Here is a 19,517-nt window from a genome sequence, read left to right as displayed (position 1 = left end):
AAAAAAAAAAAAAAAAAAAACAGGGGCAGAGAAACCTCTAATTTAAATAGCATGAACAAGTAAAATTCCTCAGAAGAGGTATGTGTGGTAAGATTTGAACAGAGAATAGAAAGAAGTGTGGGAGAAGCTGTGTGGCTTGGGGCAGGAGGCACATCTCAGGAAAGGAACAGCAAGTGCAAGGTTCTGTTTTAGGGGCAATGATTGGACGGCATTTGCTAATGGGAGGGGTTGTTGTGTGTCTGTTCCCAAACTGGTCCCCTTTTGCTGTGCGTACACAGCCTTCTTTTGCTAAGTCTTGCATTTTTACTACCTTCTCCTCTCCGCTTAATTTTTTCAACATGTAGTTTTGAATATATTTCCTTGAGGTCTGATATAGGGATGGATGGATAGATGGATAGAGAGATAGATAGGGATAAATGTTAATATAATGTATATATAGAGAGAGTCTGATGCCTTTATTTTGATGTGTGACTGCGGACAGCTTTTAAGCTTTGCTCCTTCCTCTTACCTCTCTGCTCCACACCCATACCAGGGCAAGCTGCTAAGAAAGCCTGGGTGTGCCTTCCTTTGGTATAGCATCTGAACCAAATTTGGGGTAAAGATTCACAACACACACCCATCTGTGCTGGTCAGTACAATACGTGCCAGCCACAGCTATTGAGCACCTCAATTGGAAACATGGTGAGATGTGATGTACATACAAAATACACTCTGGGTCTCAAAGACAGTATGAAAGAGGCTGGACAACATAGACCTTGTCTCTACAGAAAACAAAACCATTAGCCCAGTGTGGTGGTGCACGTCTGTTGTCCAGCTACTAGGGAGGCTGAGGCGGGAGGATCACTTAAGCCTGAGAGGACTAAGCTGCGATGAGTTATGATCACACCACTATACTCCAGCCTGGATGATGGAATAAAGTCCTGTCTCTAAAATAAAATAAAATAATAAAAAACAAAGATAGCATGAAATAATGTGAAATATCCCATTAATAATTTTTAATTACTTGATTGTATAAAATAATTTTTTGATTATAATAAAATTGATTATATAGATGTAAAATATTATTTTATCAATAATATTTTACATATATATTAAGTTTAAAGTATTATTAACATTAATTTCACCTTTTTAACCTTCTTTAATGTAAGTACAATATTTTTGTTTTGTAGAGATGGGGGTCTCACTATGTTGCCCAGGTTGGTCTTGGCCTCCTAGGCTCAAGCAGTCCTCCCATCTTGGCCTCCCAAAGTGCTGGGATTATGGGCATGAGAGCTGCACCTGGCTACACGAAAATTTTTAATTAAATATATGGCTCACATTTGTCCTTCATCTTCTACTTTTGTTAAACAGCATTAATATATGCCAAACTAGCAACAATGACTATGTCTTAGTTTGTTATTTTTAAAAATTCTTTATTTTAGATTCTCTATATTCTCTGAGCATGTATTTTAAATAAAAATAAATTTAAAAATAAAAAGACATTTCTTGGAGTTGTTGTTGGTGTAGGTAGGGAGGCTTTTTGGAGGATCTGAGAAGAAAAGGTCTCCCTATCTAAAAAGTCCAGAAGGTAAAAACATTTTCCAACCAGCCATGATTCTGAAATTGATATCTGCCCTCTCTCCACTGTTTAATTAAACTAAACTTAACCTGAAGCTGGCTCCATACCTTGAGTCTCTATGTAATGAACTGAAACCTAACTTGGTATGAACTGACTGAAAGCTAATTTAATATATTTTTGTAGCCAATAGCTGAGTCTTAGCAGTAAAACATAGCAGCAAACCTCCAATCAATCACAGGCTACCAACTGATCAGACCATGCTCAAATAAGACAAACACCTAGCTGTAACCAATCATGCTGTCATTGAACCTCACTTCCATTTTCTGTTCATAAATGCTGTCAACCCATATTGTGGAGCAGAGTTCTTCGAACCTCTGCTGGTTCTGAGAGCTGTCCCATTGACAGGTCATTCTTTGCTCAATTAAATTTTGTTAAGTGTAACTTATCTAAAGATTTACTTTTGACATTGCACATATACTGTGAGAGACAGGCAGCCTCTCTCTATGTTGGAGGAGATGACTTTCTAATGGTGACTCTGGGGTTTGCAAATGCATTGGTGTGCCTTGGCCTGCAAGCCTCGGCTCCTTAGCACTGATGTGCTGCTGTCATAGGAAACTCAAGGTGTGGCTGCCTACTACTTTCCTGTGTACATCTCTAGGGCTGCCATTTGTGCTTGATCCAATCCATATCTACTCTCTACAAGCCCTCAGTGTCCCAGATCCTTGTCCACAAACCTAGAGGACCAAGCTGTGGATAACTGTCCAACCTGCTTGCAGCCTGCTTTGTAGGGTAATGTTGTAATGTTTTGGAACAAATTGTACAGACTTAATCATGCAAAATGTTATTGTATTGAAGAGGTCAGACTTCAGAACACATTTGGCTGATCCAGCAACTGAATTTTACCACTACTGACTCTGAAGAACAGAAAGCAACCCTGCTACCTGTACATAAGCAGTCAACTCTTTCTACCAGAACAGGATTGGACAGTAAGAGAAGGCAGAACAGGGGGAAGAGATCAAATGGATTTAACTAGATCATCATATAAAAACTGCAAATGTATAACTTTTCCCAATAGTTAAAAAATCAAAATAAAAAAGAAAAACTGCAAATGTCCTATCATTTTTCAGAAAGGTTCACTGTCTACTTTCAAAAGATTTTACTATATGTATTTTCTTTACACAAGTAAATTTTAAAATTTAAGTCTTAGTGATTTCTACTCTGTAAATTCTGAAATTTCACTGAGTAAGAAAAATACTTACTACTGACTCTTAAGAGGCAAGTATATACTAATAGGCAAATTTGTAAGTTTACTGTTGAGACTCTGAAAATGATACCCCAAAGTATGGGGCTTTCATGCAGAGTGCTTTGAATAAGGGAGAACCAAGGCCTCTCTGAAATTCTTCTGCCCTGCTGTCTCTCACCCCTGTTTCAAAAGCACAGGGAAGGAGGCTCTCTGAACTTTCCTCATCTGCCTAAAGATCGGATCTTCCAAAAAGGCACTCGATTGTCATGAGTTTCCTCCCCAGGAATCTCATTAATTAGGAAAGATTAACTGTATCACAGGAGGAGAACCAGACTGAAGTCAGTGCCATGTCCAAACATTGTCACAAACTATCACCTGTTCTTCTGAGGGCTGCTCCAAGACAACCTTTATTACTCTGAATTTTTATCTGCATGACAAGACAACTTTTATTCACCATGCATTTCCTCCCCTCGCTCTTCCATGATTTGTATCATGCCCCACCCCCAATTAAGCGCTAAGCCCCAATTCCTTTCTGTAGTTCAGGATGCTATATAAGTTTTAATCATTTAGCCCTTCTTTGAGTCTCATATTTTGTGAGATTCCCATGCCTATGCACATAATTTTTTTTCCTGGTAATCTGAATACTATTTACTTCCCAGATTCAATGATAAAACCTTAAGAGGGTAGAGAGAAAGGTTCTCCCCTACATTACATTCCACCTAAGATCCACAAAAAGCAAAAATTTTACTTTTTTTTTTTTTTTTTTTTTTGAGATGGAGTTTCGCTCTCGTTACCCAGGCTGGAGTGCTATGGCGCGATCTCGGCTCACCGCAACCTCCGCCTCCTGGGTTCAGGCAATTCTCCTGCCTCAGCCTCCTGAGTAACTGGGATTACAGGCACACGCCACCATGCCCAGCTGAATTTTTGTATTTTTAGTAGAGACGGGGTTTCACCATGTTGACCAGGATGGTCTCGATCTCTTGACCTCGTGATCCACCCGCCTCGGCCCCTCAAAGTGCTGGGATTACAGGCTTGAGCCACCGCACCCGGCCAAAAATTTTACTTTTAAATAATGAAAAAGTTACCCAATATATACAAACCCTCATATTTGACTTTACTCTTCTGACTGCAAACTGAAGCCACCACTAGCTACTACAATTTGACCATCAAGCTATACATTTTTCTAACAACTTTAATGAGGTATAGTTCATATACTATATGAACTATAGTTCATATACTATATACTTTTAAAGTGCCTAATTCAATGGCTTTTATACACTCACAGAGTTATGCACTCATCACCACAATAAATTTTAGAATATTTTCAATAACCCAAATAGAAACACAGCACCCCTTCCCCATCAACACCTGACATGGTTTGGATATTTGTCCCCTCCAAATCTCATGTTAAAATTTGATACCCAATGTTGGAAGTGGAGCCTGATAAGAGCTGTCTGGGTCACAGGGATGGAACTGTCTTGAATTGCTTGAGCCTTTCTCTTGGTGATGAGTGAGTTCTTGCTTTATTAGTTTACATGACAGCTAACTGTTTAAAGGAGCTCTCTCCTCTCTCTCACTTCCTCTCTTGCCATATGATATGCCAGCTCCCTGTTTGCCTTCCACCATAATTGTAAGCCCCCTGAGGCCTCACCAGAAGCAGAGCAGATGCTGACAGCATGCTTCCTGGACAGCTGCAGAACTGTGAGCCAAATAAACCTCTTTTCTTTATAAATTACCCGGCCTTACATATTCCTTTATAGTAATGCAAAGCAGACTAACACAACTCCCAATCCCAGTATTCCTCCTCCTCTGCATGGTCCTAGGCAACCACAGATCTACTTTTTATCTCTGTGGGTTTGTAAAATTCTGGACATTTTATAAAAATTGAATTATATAATGTGGTCCTTTGTGACTTTCTTCTTTTACTTAGCATAATATTTTCAAGGTTTATACAGGTTGCAACATGTATCAGTACTTCATTCCTTTTATTCCTGAACAATATTTGACTGCATTGGTATGCCACATTTTATTTACCTATTTATCAGGTGATGGACATTTGGATTATTTCCACTTTTTTACTATTATGGCTGATCCTGCTATTAATATTTATGTACCTAAGCATAATTTTTAAATTTAAGTAATTCTTGCCTTAAGGCTTAGGATGCATCCCCTCAAAAATGAGAATAAAGCAAAGTTTTGCAAAACAGCAAAGCAGAACTTTGCTTTATCAGTGATTGCCATCCTTAAGTCAACTTTTCCCATGGAAAATAGTCCTTAACACCCTGACTTAGGAACATCAAAAGAGCTCCATCTAAAAATGTTGTGTTAAACAGAATCAAACACACATTTTTTTTTTTTTTGAGATGAAGTTTCACTTTTGTTGCCCAGGCTGGAGTGCAATGGCATGATCTTGGCTCACTGCAACCTCCACCTCCCAGGTTCAAGTGATTCTCCTGCCTCAGCTTCCCAAGTAGCTGGGATTACAAGTGTGTGCCACCAAGCCCAGCTAATTTTGTATTTTTAGTAGAGATGAAGTTTCACCATGTTGGTCACATTGGTCTCGATCTCCTGACCTCAAGTGATCTACCTGCCTCAACCTCCCAAAGTGCTGGAATTATAGGCATAAGCCACTACACCCAGCCCCCAAACACATGTATTTATTGCATGTCTAATGTAAGGGAGAAAAATTATTTTTCTCCTACCTTTCATGATTTTTAGCTGATACAACGAAAATTCCTATAACAAAAGACAGATTAACAACAGAAAAACAAACAGAAGTTAATTAACATGTATGCCTCATTTATACCATGGAAGATACACAGGGAAAATGAATAATTCTCTAAGAGGTGGTTTAAATCCCATCTACTGAAACAAACAGAAAAAAAGGAGTGTGGGGAAAGTCCAGTTTTGACAAGATGGCCAGGCAAAGTGCCATAAAACAGCATTAGGTTTGTTATGCAGATTTAAGTCAGTGCCTTCTCCACTGATAGGAATGTCTAATCATGCGGAGTCATTCTTTTCTACCTGGCACAGAGAGGAAAACACCCTTACAATTGCAGATTTCCTTTGTAAATGTAATTTTTTTTTTTTTTTAAAAAGGGTAACTTTCTTATTTTCAGAGCTCCTCCTAGGTCTGCTATTTCTTAAAATAATTAGATCAACATAATCCTTATGCTAAAGAGGCATATTTTGTGGTGATATATTCTGGTCTCCAATACAGTCATATTTTGGGGTGATGTGTGTTGAACCTCATCACTAATAAATAAAAAGTGCTATTTGTGGTGGGTAAATAATTTTAAAAGATTTTAAAAAATATTTTCTGTAGGTTTTTTTTTTGTACCTCTTGGTTCTCCTCTGCGTCCCTACCCCCATTCAGTCATTCATTGCCTCAAGGAATACATAACTTAGAGAATGGCAGAGAACAAAGGCTTTTGGATTTGTTATTGAACTAAACTTGAGTCTGCTCATTGGCACAGCAAAGCCAAATGCTGACATCAAGATTTGCAGTGAGATACTTCAGCTGTAGGTAAACAGCACCAACAAAAACAAAATAATTTATTCATTAATCTTTTTAAAAAGATATTCAATGAGAGAAAGAAAAGCATTTATTGTAGGATGCCAAGCAAGGAGAATTGGCCAGATAATGCTTAAGGCCCAAACTCCCCATGGCTTATGAGCAAGAGATTTTAAAGGCAGGGGTACATTTCAGGAAAGCAGAAGTTATAGGCAAAATTGTAAATCAATACATGGAGGTTTTACATTAATTTGGCTCAAAAAGGCAGGATATGTTGAAGCAGGGGCTTATAGGTCATAGGTAGATTCAGTGATTCTTTTATTTGCAATTGGTTAAGGAAGCAAAGCTTTGCCTAAAAACTTGGAGTCAACAGAGAGGAATGTTCAGGTTTGGCCTGTGGGCATGACTTTCTCTAGGCCCCTCAGAAAAAGATTTAGCACTAAGAATAGCAGTCAGAGTTCAGTCTATCTGACAGTAGTTGACTTTCTCCATCTGGTGGGAGTCCAGGTTTCCAGAAAATAATTCAGGGATTATGTCAAGATGTTAATTTTAGTTTTTATAGGAAACCAAATATCTATGTCTCTAACTTACTTGGGTAGCTATTGTTTTAATTATTATTATCTTTTTGCTTTTCAGGTTGCTCATTTATTTGTCAAAGCTAGCTGAGTGCCTGGAATTTCCCTTGAGAGGACTCAAAATTTTCCTTTATTTCAATGTTTGGGGGAGGGGACAGTGGGGCAAAAGAGCCCTGAGAAATGATCCCTGCTCTCAGATTTTGAATCTTGAAAACCAGGCAATAAATTTGAGAACATACATGTTCTCAATGATCTAACATGATGAGTTAGATCAAACTGATGTATTAGATCAAAGTTTGCTTTTAATTTAATTGGTGGGGGAGGGATAGGAGAATGTATGAGGAAAAGTGAGCCAAGGAGGGAACCCCTGGAGAACCACATGAAGGTTTATGGGATTACAAAACAGTGTAATTGTGTGTCTCTCTTCCCTGGCAGAGTCTAAGAGAGGTGCCAAGACCTCAAGAAACGGCTGCAGGGTGTGCCTAGACAGAGGAAACCTAGGCAGTTTTGCAAGTTTCCCCTTAACCAAGCACAGAGTGATGACAAAAAGGTGACCTTATGCTGCTAAGAGTGGCTGTGAACAAGGTTTAGGTCCACTGAATGTCCTAGGGTTGAGGGAAGCACAGGAATTCTATGCATTCAGCAGAAGTATAGCTGTAACAAGGAACATTCATCAACCTGACTTAGAACAAGAGATGATGTAGCAGTGACCTATGTGGACCAGTAACTAAGGTCCAAGGCAGACTTTGGAGATCTTAGCAGATGCCAACGTGACTAGCAATATGGTTTGGCTCTGTGTCCCCACCCACATCTCATCCTGTAGCTCCCATAATTCCCATGTGTTGTGAGAGAAACCTGGTGGGAGATGATTGAATCATAGGGTGAGTCATTCCCATGTTGTTCTCTTCATAGTGAATGGGTCTCATGAGATCTGATGGTTTTAAAAATGGGAGCTTCTCTGCACAGCTCTCTTTGACTGCCACTATCCACACAAGATGTAACTTGTTCCTCCTTGCCTTCTGCCATGATTGTGAGGTCTCCCCAGCCATGTGAAACTGTAAGTCCAATAAACCTTTTTCTTTTGTAAATTGCCCAGTCTCAGGTATGTCATTATCAGCAGTGTGAAAACAGACTAATATAATAAATTGGTACCAGGAGTGGGGTGCTGCTGAAAAGATACCTAAAACTGTGGAAGCAACTTTGGAACTGGGTAGCTGGCAGAGGTTGGAACAGTGTGGAGGGCTTAGAAGAAGATAGAAAAATGTGGGAAAGTTTGGAACTTCCTAGAGACTTGTTGAACGGCTTTGCCCAAAATGCTGATAGTGATACGGACAAGAGTCCAGACTGAGGTGGTCTCAGATGGAAATGAGAAACTTGTTGGGAACTGGAGTCAAGGTGACTCTTCTATTATAGCAAATAGACTGGTGGCATTTCACCCCTGTCCTATAGATTTGTAGAACTTTGAACTTGAGAGAGATGATTTAGGACATCTGGTAGAAAAAATTTCTAAGCATCAAAGCATTCAATAGATGACTTGAGTGCTGTTAAAGGCATTCAGTTTTATAAGGGAAGCAGAGCATAAAAGTTTGGAAAATTTGCAGCCTGACAATGCAATAGAAAAGAAAAATAACCATTTTCTGAGGAGAAATTTCAGCTAGGTACAGAAATTGCATAAGTAACAAGAAGCCAAATGTTAATCCCCAAAATAATGAAGAAAATGTCTCCAGGGCATGTCAGAGGTCTTCACAGCAGTCTCTCCCATCACAGGCTGGGAGACCTAGGAGGAAAAGATGGTTTCATGGGCCAGGACCAGGGTCCCCATGCAGTGTGCAGCCTAAAGATTTGGTGCCCTGTGTCCCAACCACTCCAGCCATGGTTTAAAGGGGCCAACGTTCAGCTTGGGCTGTGGCTTCAGAGAGTGCGAGCCTCAAACCTTGGCAGCTTCCACATGGTACTGAGCCTGCAAGTGCACAGAGGTCTAGAATTGGGATTTGGGAAACTGCATCTAGATTTCAGAAGATGTATGGAAATTCCTGGATGCCCAGGCAGAAGTTTACTGTAGAGGTGGAGTCCTCATAGAGAACCTCTGCTAGGGCAGTGTGGAAGGGAAATGTGGGTTGGCAGCCACCACATAGAGTTCCTACTGGGGCACAACCTAGTGAAGCTGTGGGAAAAGGGCCACCATCCTGTAGACCTCAGAATGGTAGATCCACTGACAGCTTGCACTACGTACCTGGAAAATCTGCAGACACTCAACACCAGCTTGTGAAGGGAGTTGGGAGACAGGCAGTACCTTGCAAAGTCACAGGGGCAGAGCTGCCCAAGACCATGGGAACCTACCTCAGCATGAGCTGGATGTAAGACATGGAGTCGAAGGAGATCACTGTGGAGCTTTGAGATTTGACTGCCCTGCTGGATTTTGGACTTGCATGGGGCCTGTAGCCCTTTTGTTTTGGCTAATTTCTCTTATTTGGAATGGCTGTATTTATGCAATGCCTATATCCCCATTGTATCTAAGAAGTAACTAACTTGCTTTTGATCTCACAGGCTCATAGGTGGAAGACACTTGCCTTGTCTCGAATGAGGCTTTGGACTATGAACTTTTGAATTAATGCTGAAATGAGTTGAGACTTTCGGGGAATGATAGGAAGGCATGATTTGTTTAGAAATATGAAGATATGAGATTTTGGAGTGGTCAGGGACAGAATAATATGGTTTGGTTTTGTGTCCCCACCCACATCTCATATTGTAGCTCTCATAATTCCCATGTGTTGTAGGATGGACCAAGTGGGAGGTAATTGAATCATGGGGGTGGGTGTTCTCCATGCTGTTCTCTTGATAGTGAATGGGTCTCACAAGATCTGAAAATTTTTAAAATGGGAGTTTCTGAACATGCCCTCTTTGCCTGCTGTCATCCATGTAAGATGTGACTTGCTCTTCCTTGCCTTCCACCCTGATTGTGAGACCTCCTCAGCTATGTGGAACTGTAAGTCTATAATCTGTCTTTTGTAAATTGCCCAGTCTGGGCTATGTCTTTACCAGCAGCATGAAAACAAACTAATATATTAGGTGACAACTAAAGACCAGGCACCTCTTCATCTCAATCCCACATCCTCAATGTCTTGGCATATTGTAAGACCCCAGTACTTAGATCCAATATGGGGGAAAAGACAGGAAACCTCATGTTGACCAAGATTAAGTTTCTGCTACTCAGAAGAAGGAATCTTAAATTTTCTAATAGAAAAATAAAATCATATTTCTGAATTAACAATCTGAGATTTGTACATGTGAATTTTTTTAAAGTAATTCCAAGATCCCAGGAACTTGGATCCATTGTTGTCAAAGTTCTGATTCTCCAGATCCTAAGATTTCACTACTTTTCTAGAGACGGCCTAACTCTTCTCATGTGACCCCAAATCCTTGCTTGGTGTGACCTCAGCTCTCCCTCTTCCCTAGTATGTTATTCATCCTATAATACACACCCCATACTTAAAATTCGTATTTTTAATACTTGTAATTTTAATTGCTGTGAGCTCCATGAGGGAAGAAACCATATATGTTTTATTCACCGGGCACGTAACACAATGTCTGATTTGTTATAAGCTGTCAATAAATGGCTGTACAACTTTTTCCTACAAAAACACAAAAGGGCACAAGAATATATCTAGAAGGATGTCCACTGCAGCATTGTTGGCAATAGTAAAAATTAGGTTCAAACTAAGAGTAAATCAATGGGGAGAGAGTAAGTAAATTAGGATAATTAGAGTAACTCTGTGATGTGGAATAATATGCTTGTACAAAACAATCAGGGAAAGAAAAAATATTTATTTCAAAGTCAAGTTAGATATTTTCCTGAATTATATCTTGCCTAAGATAATCAATTCCATCACCCTCCTCTCCATGTCCCATAGATAACTGAGTTGACCATTATCCTTTGAGAGAGTCAAGTTCAAAACTTGAAATTCCTCATATTGTGGTGAGTGCTTAGAAGGACACTCATGATTTAAGAAGATTATAGGCACTTTTCGATCCGCCATCTGTGCATCAGGTAGGGCCGCCACCAAAATGCAGATTTTCGTGAAAACCCTTACGGGGAAGACCATCACCCTCGAGGTTGAACCCTCGGATACGATAGAAAATGTAAAGGTCAAGATCCAGGATAAGGAAGGAATTCCTCCTGATCAGCAAAGACTGATCTTTGCTGGCAAGGAACTGGAATATGGACGCACTTTGTCTGACTACAATATTCAGAAGGAGTCTACTCTTCATCTTGTGTTGAGACTTCATGGTGGTGCTAAGAAAAGGAAGAAGAAGTCTTACACCACTCCCAAGAAGAATAAGCACAAGAGAAAGAAGGTCAAGCTGGCTGTTCTGAAATATTATAAGGTGGATGAGAATGGCAAAATTAGTTGCCTTCGTCAAGAGTGCCCTTCTGATGAATGTGGTGCTGGAGTGTTTATGGCAAGCCACTTTGACAGACATTATTGTGGCAAATGTTGTCTGACTTACTGCTTCAACAAACCAGAAGACAAGTAACTGAGTTAATAAAAGACATGAACCAACAACAACAAAAAAGAAGATTATAGGCATTTATCAGGATACCCATTGGTTATCACCAATGATTATCATCATCATCAGTGACATTTATTGAATGCTCACTATGTGCCAGGTACCATGCAAACACTTGATATATGTTATCTTGTTTTGAATTAACATAATAACCCTCTGAAGCAGGTTTTTTTATACCAACTTTACTGAATGGGTTCAGGGATTGTAGCAAACAGACTGTACCATAACCCTCAATGTTTCTACCTTCTGCTGTTCACATATTTGTGTAATCCCCTCCCCTGAGTGTAGGTGGGACTTGTCACTTGACTCTAAGAGAATATGGCAAATGTGATGAGATGTCACTTTCATTCTTGCCCAGTCAAGCTTTTAGATGGACACGAGCCTGGCCAACACCTTGAATGCAGGCTTGTGAGACCCTGAACAGAGAATCCAGCTAAGCACAGAGGGACTGTTGAAGCTGTGAGATAATAAATGTGTATAATTTAAGCCACCAGGTGTGTGGTAACTGGTTATGCAGCAATAGAAAACTAACACAGAGAGGTGAAGTTTCTAGCCCTAGATCCCACAGGAGCCACAGGACTAGATATCCATCCCAGGTCTGTTAACCTCGAAGCCCATGTTCAACAGGACATCCATGCCCTGCCCTCTTGCTCCCAGATGGTACTTTCAAGATTGTTTTAGGTGAGTCTGTACCCTAAAACATGACTCAGCTGAATTCCCCCCATCAACTCAAATCAAAGTTCTTCCCTCACCTGTATCACCTAACAAATCTCACTATCTTTTCAAATATGTTGGGCTGGCTGATAGAGGAACAATAACACAGGTTCACCTTGGGCACTATTGGAGAAAATTTAGTGACCTGTGGCCCTGGTAGGACCTCCTTGAAGATATGAGCCTTCCACACATGTTCACAGCACCCTACTGCGGGGTTGCATGGGTTGGATGTATGGCTGCTTTCTCAGTGAACTAGATGGCAGCCAGAAAATTGTAGCACTTGGATTTAAATGATTTACTGCTCGATGGCACCAGCATAACACCTATCAGTGTGCTACTAGCCAGGATAGATGATCGTCTCATTTTAAGCTCCCAGAATTCCCCAAGAATAACAATTTATGATAAATAATTATGGCATTTAGATATGGTGCTATGCACTTCTACTATTCTCTTGTGAAAGCATTTGTAAACTACATGAATCAATTGACTATTACACTAAAGGCAGAATGCATTTAAGAGATGAATGAAAATACTTCTCATACATTATGGAGACATAAAACTATAGTAGTTCACCCATCCAACATTACAACAGTAACCAGAACTTTAAAATTTCTTCTTGTAATAAGCTGTCATAAAATGTTTTCCTTATTGTAATATATCCTCCTAAATGGTGGACTGAAAAATCAATAAGCCGGGATGCAAAAAGAAAAGGGAAATAAATATGTGTTATATTTTTGTCATTATTCTCATCATAGAGGAAAGCATTTAAGAAGCAAATGTTATTAAAATAATGACATTACATAAGTACCTATTTTATGGCTTGTCTGTTTACACATTCATTTGTTAATTCAACTTACATTGATCATATATATCTATCAAATTCAAAGACTTACTATGTACCTGGGGAATACCAAAAAAAAAAATAAATAAATAAACACATAGTCTCTGCTTCCTGAGGCTTTCAACTATATGCATCTAACAATAACCATTTGCACTAATTCAATCCCAGAGAGCCACTGAGACATACCTATCCGTTCTTTCACATATATTTTATCAGTACACATAGGTATAAAAAAAAAAAACGTAAACCATTGTTACCTCTGGGTGGTGAGACTACATGTAATTTTTTTTTAAATTACATTTCTTAAACAAATAGAAATTACCATTAAAAATAAAAATAATCATGTATAGCTATTAAAGATTGTTAGGGCTCAGAATACTATACTCCAAAGTATGGCACTTTGGCATGCTGAGTACTTTGAACCGAAAAAGATTGGAAGGACCTGAGAAGCAAGATGTTCCCTCTGACCTTCTCCACACTCCTTTCTCCTCCCTTTTTTCTCCCAAGCATGTCATGGGTATGAGAATTCCTCTTCCCCAAAGCAGGTTATAGAAACTAGAACTCCTCTCTCCCAAAGCAAGCCATAAAACCTAAAGAGGTCATTCTCTGACCTACCTCCTCTGAAAGCTGGCCATAAACCTCATTCCAGAAGGGCCTTGCCCCATATCCAGTGGGGAAAAAGTCCTGTACAAAGAGGCCAAGAAGAACCCAAACAGGCCTTGCTAGGGTCCCCTGTTTATTACCATTAGAGCATACCCTTTTCATCCAATCACATTTCTACATGGCTGTCCATTCTTCATTGAACCTAACATAAAAATATAATTTTCCCTGAGTCTTTGGGCATTCATTTCTGAAGGCTCTCGTGTCACAGGAAACTTTGTTGAGTTTGTTATGCTTTCCTCTTGCTAACCTGTGTTCCCTATAGAGGTGTTGGCTATGGAACTCAAAATGAGTGAGGAAGAGGTATTACACCTTTTTACTCCAAGATCTTTTAAACCATTAGGGCTAACATTAATTAAACAGGTCCACCAAATCCACTAAAACAATGATGCAAATTTTTCTTTGAGCAAAGAACGAACTAAGGGAAAATAAAGAATATTTAGTCCACATTCTTTAAAAAAAAAATTGTCTTCTTAAAATTAAGTATTATTTGCAATAGTGCTTAAGAGCTCCTTCATTATTTTCCCCTCAGGGGATGTTTAAGCTTACTTTTTTGTTTTGTTTTTGCTTTGACTCAAATTTCAAAATCTTTATAGCAGTGTGTCATGAAAGATCAGAGTGTAACACAGCACCTTTGAATTTGTTTGCAAGATGAGCCAGGGGAATGCTGGAGGGAGGGGTTTGGGGCATCAGGAGCTGGAGGAAACTTCTGGCAGCAGAATTTAACCACAGAGTACATGCTGCAGCCCCCATTAGATACTGGGGAATAAATGGCAGTATAACGAGAGAAAGTGCACAAATGCAAAATGCTCTGTCAATGACCGTCTCATTCTCGGCTGTCCATGTGTGAAATAGCTAGAAGGGGATGTTCTTGCTGCAATACTCTGAAGAGAGAAATGGAAAGGGGGCCTTTGATCTATCTTCTTAAGTGTGCAGACCTCTGCTGTGTCCCATGCTGGCACAGGTCATGCGTGTCCAAGCTGGACACTTAATCCTGGGTCTGGCCTCTGGGCAAGACGGTTGGGTGGAATTACAGAAGGCTTTTTTCATTGTGGGAATAAATGGGTAAGAAAGATTTTTCATATATGTTGATTTTGATACATTGAATTCTCTATTCTTCAAATTGCATTACTTACCCAGTGGTAAAGCTGGAAGGGCTAAGTTTGTGGTGCACACAGTCCTGCAGCTGCATGCTCCTATAGGGCAGGGTCATTTCTGTCTTATTTGCCGTGGAAGATGTGGCACCTCATACGTGGCCTGGTACAGCACAGGGGCTCAATAGGTAGCTGGAAGATGATGCTACAAGGGAGTGAAGAAATGCATATTTTCTCCCAGTCACTTTGAAAATCTCTCATCTCCTAATAGGTCACGTCCTTTCTTTTGGCCTTTGATAGTCCATTCTCACTCAAGAACCAGAATGATTTGTTTAAAAACAAATCAAGTTCTAAAATTAGCTTACAGTGATGGTTGTACAACTCTCTAAATATACTAAAAACCATTGAACTGCATACTTCAAAAGGGTAAATTTTGTGGTATATAAATTCTATCTTGATAAGGCTGTTAAAAAAATTAGACTGTTATTCCATGCTTAACATCCTTCACTGGTTCCTGCCATTTCACGTAGAATTCACTACACTTATTGTGATGTACAACATCTTACCTTTTCCATAGGATCTGCCTACCTCTCCAACCTCACCTCGCACCAGGCTACATCTTACCTCCAACTCTTCCCTGAATCTGCCTAGGTTGAGCTTGCCTTATCTGTCCACAATAATATTCTTCTCCATACTTTTTTTTTAACTTTTTTTCTTTGCCCCCTTAAGATTTCCACATCCTCTCTCTGTACATTCCAAATGGTGGCTCTCATTCAGATCTCAGCTCAAATTCCATCTTCCCACATTAGGTCATGTAATTGTGAATCACTGTCACAATCATTTTCTCTCATATTTTTATAGCACTTCTACTTGAAATCATCTTGTTTCTTTATTGTTTCCCTCACTCAAATATAAGCTCTGTGAGGGTAGAAAATCTTGTGTTTAACCCTTGAAGAACAGTGCCTCAGACATAGTAGGTATTAATAAATATACATTAAATGTTGACTGCCTGGTTCCCGCATGGTTTGTTCTGCCAAACTTGTGAGAAAAAAACAAAAACAAAAACAAACAAACAAAAACACAAAATGTTTACACCTTAGCATATCTTCACAAGAAAGAAAGTTTTAAAACTCATTGCTTTTGAATGATTTTTCATTTTTACATGGCAAGGAAAAATTAGCAAGCTTCTATCTGGGAACAACTGATTTCCAAAGTTAGAAGATTAAAATCATGTAAATATTCCACTATACAAGATGTATTATAATGCTGTTAAGGTTTAGTCATGGTCACTTTAAGGGTGGGGGTGGAAGGAGAGGGACTTCTGGGCATCCAGTCCAAAATGTCATTTGCAGACTTAAAAGCAGTTGGATACTTACAAAAAATCTAGGTCATAAGAGGTTTCCTCATTCTCCTTTCCTTGATTATTTAGAACTCTTAGGAAAACCAAGATAATATTTGAAGTCTTCCTTCTAGTACTTCACTTCTGGTAAGTAAAATTTCAGGAGTGATAGAGCTCGATGATAGCCATATGCTCTGAACTACTTTTAACATCTGACATTCACATATGCCTTTGCTGCTTCCAAGTACTTCCACAGGAACTCTCATTTGAATTTGCCACAGCCTATGGGAAAGGCAAACAGGTGTAGAACATTTTTAAGGAGGAGGAAGCAAAAGTTCAAAGAGTTGAAATGACTTGCCTAAGGTCCTGCTGCCAATAAAGAGGGATTCTAGTCACATGTTTTTCTGACCAACCACTGGCTCTTTCAAAAGCCTTATTTAGGAAGCCACAGCAGTTCTCCTCACAGATTATGCAACAAGAAGTGATAGCAATCAGTGTTCCAGAGAATTAAGAACTAGGAATAAAAGTAGGAAGGATTTGTATTCAACTAAATAATTGATTTGCCTCATTTTAATAATGTATTTATTCCTGAAAAGTCATCAGTCTGTCCTTTAGTATAACAAATTGTACACATACACTACTTAATGCAGTGTAGCCATATTGGTTTATGGAAACATCATTAAAGCTTAGCAATCTTTGTTTTTGATATTTTAAAAGTTTTGTTTCTACCATTTACAAATGATTTTAAAAGCTGTAAGTTCAGCTTTTAAAACTTTTCAGAAGGAAACCAGCATTTTAGTAAATAACAGTTCATATCAGGAAGTATTTAAGTGCTTGCTTATTTCCAAAGTGTTTTTACAAAATTATTAATGTGGGAGGCATGGCATGTAAGATTTTATACTTTACATGGAAGCTCACTGACATTACTAGATAGATAACACCATTGTTAGCCCTACAGGATGCCTGATATTGATTTCAGTTCTTATAATGCACTAATTTCTCAGAAGTCTTTGCTAAGTGTATGAAACTAATTACAAAAGATTCCCTTAAGAGTTAAACAGCAAGCACTCTGAAGAGATGTCTGCAATCCCATGTTCACTATAGCATTATTTGCAATAGCCAAGATATAGAAAAAACCAAAGTACTCATCAATGAATGAATGGATTTTTAAAATATGGTATATATATATAGATACCATTCAGCCTTAAAAAAAAAAAAAAAAAAAAACAGGAAATTCTGTCCTTTGTGACATGGATGAAGCTAAAGGACATTATGCTAAATGAAATAAACCATGTAGAGAGAGACACAATATGATCTCACTTATATGTAGAATTTTAAAAAGTCAAACTCACAGAAGCATAGAGTAAGAGAGTAAAAGTGGTTACCAGAGGCTGGGGAGGGCGGTGGTGGTGGCTGGGGAAAGAGGAGATGTTGGTCAAAGAATACAAAGTTAAATTAGAGGAATACATTCTGATGATCTACTGCCCAGCATAGTGACTACAGTTAATAATAACGCATACTTCAAAACAGCTAAAAAAGAAAATTTTAAATGTTTTCACTGCCAAATGACATTTGAGGTGATGAATATGCTAATTAGCTTGATTTAATCATCCCACAATGCATATATGTATCAAAACACCATATTGTACCCCATAAACAAATGTCAATTAAAAATTTTAAATACTCAGATGTCTCACCAAGACTCACATAGCAAAACTAAATCTTTACATAAACATCTATGCATTTTATCTTTACAGAAATTTCTTGGGCTATCCCAGTTCATTAGATTGAATTTTGATGTAAAATACTTCATTGGAGACCATAAAATTCATCCCTTGAGAGAGCTCTGTTCATTACTTGGGATAAGAAAACTCAAGTTTATTACTCACATTTTATTACTATTTTGAGCACCCAACTGTTATTAATAATACTTACAAACCAAGCAATAACCTAAAATGCAACTAATCTGCATTTTTTTGTTGCATATCCTTTTTTCCCAGTCCCTATCCCTGTACAGTTCCTCTTCCTCTCCTCAAGCACCTATTTTACTTTCTATGAATAAAGAATAAGTTTCAGTTGCTTACAACTGTTAACAACATGTTTTTCCATTCCTAACCTTTTAAACTGAAGAGCTGCTACAGGTATTATTGGTCCAGTAACTGATTTCCATAACAAAGGCCTGAAGGGAAACTATAAACTTCCCTCTGAATCGAAGATTTATTTTTTGTAGTTTTTAGGCTAGATGTACTTCATATAATACTGTTTAAAAGTTTAACACATATCTAATAAAAATAACTTGCAGTTATCACCAAAATATACATCTGAATTAAGTGGCCAATTGGCTCAGTTGTGTGTGCCACACAACTAGATACAAAGAGATGGAGCTGTTCAATAAGCCATGAGATGCAGAAGACAAATGAAAACTTGCACATTCTGTGAAGGTTTTTTTTTTTTTTTTTGAGACGGAGTTTCGCTCTTGTTACCCAGGCTAGAGTGCAATGGTGTGATCTCGGCTCACCGCAACCTCCACCTCCTGGGTTCAGGCAATTCTCCTGCCTCAGCCTCCTGAGTAGCTGGGATTACAGGCATGCGCCACCATGCCCAGCTAATTTTTTTTGTATTTTTAGTAGAGACAGGGGTTTCACCATGTTGACCAGGATGGTCTCGATCTCTTGACCTCGTGATTCACCTGCCTCAGCCTCCCAAAGTGCTAGGATTACAGGCGTGCGCCACCGCACCCAGCTGAAGGTTTTAATCACATACAGCACATGCTATCTCCATAAGCTCAATGACAATGTTCTCCAGAGTGGCTTAATTAAGCACAGCCGCTAAGCTTTGGTTTGGGCACCACCTAATGGCAGAAAATGTTTTTGTAAAATTCTACCTTGCTTCCTGTGACTTGCTTTTATATTTTAGTTTATGCTGATTGAGAAAATGTCTGCTCTTTCTTGACCTATGTTAATAGTTTAAGTGTTCTGTTTTATTGAGAAAATTAGGCCCTTTCCATGCCTACTTTGGAATAATAAGTTGTCTTTTACAGTGGGAAAACGTACCAATAAAATGAATATTCTAAAATTTCTTTTCTATCCATATTTAAAATTTCAAAATTAATACATTTTAATTCAATCACTTTACTTACAGTCCTCAAACTCTTCTGCACTGTATATCCTTATAATAACCTGTCACAAATAGTATATATTTCTGAAAAAAAAAATGGTACTTATTAGGATTAAGTAATTTAACGTATCTGATTAGCTGCTACTACTCCTGAATGTACAAATAGTGATATACACACCTTTAACATCACCATACACATTTAAGTTTTTGCAAGAGGTCCTTGCCTGAACACAATGTTCATTCGTCTTTTCAACAAAGAGTAATATCTGCAGTAATATAGAACAGATAACCAA

General features: G+C 38.7%; 1 protein-coding gene and 1 long non-coding RNA gene across 2 annotated transcripts in view; one reads left to right on the top strand and one right to left on the bottom strand.

Annotated features, from left to right (window-relative positions):
• Positions 1-17,297, bottom strand: part of LOC108285117 — a 237,462-nt gene extending 220,165 nt beyond the window's left edge. The window contains exons 1-2 of the long non-coding RNA XR_005195984.1: positions 16,145-17,297; positions 14,811-14,973 (exon numbers count right to left, since the gene is read on the bottom strand). This is a non-coding gene — a long non-coding RNA (uncharacterized LOC108285117). The remainder of the gene's footprint in view (positions 1-14,810; positions 14,974-16,144) is intronic.
• On the top strand, positions 10,914-11,455 carry LOC108285114 (ubiquitin-40S ribosomal protein S27a-like). The gene has a single exon (XM_037729068.1). The coding sequence runs from the start codon at positions 10,956-10,958 to the stop codon at positions 11,424-11,426; it is 471 nt and encodes a 156-aa protein (XP_037584996.1). The 5' UTR covers positions 10,914-10,955; the 3' UTR covers positions 11,427-11,455.
• Positions 17,298-19,517: the final 2,220 nt, after the last annotated feature.

The sequence above is a fragment of the Cebus imitator genome, unplaced genomic scaffold (genome assembly GCF_001604975.1).
Source record: "Cebus imitator isolate Cc_AM_T3 unplaced genomic scaffold, Cebus_imitator-1.0 Scaffold291, whole genome shotgun sequence".
In the NCBI taxonomy this organism is placed as follows: Eukaryota; Metazoa; Chordata; class Mammalia; order Primates; family Cebidae; genus Cebus; species Cebus imitator.
Note: the sequence above shows the minus strand (reverse complement) of the source record. Positions and strands in the feature narration are given on the sequence as shown.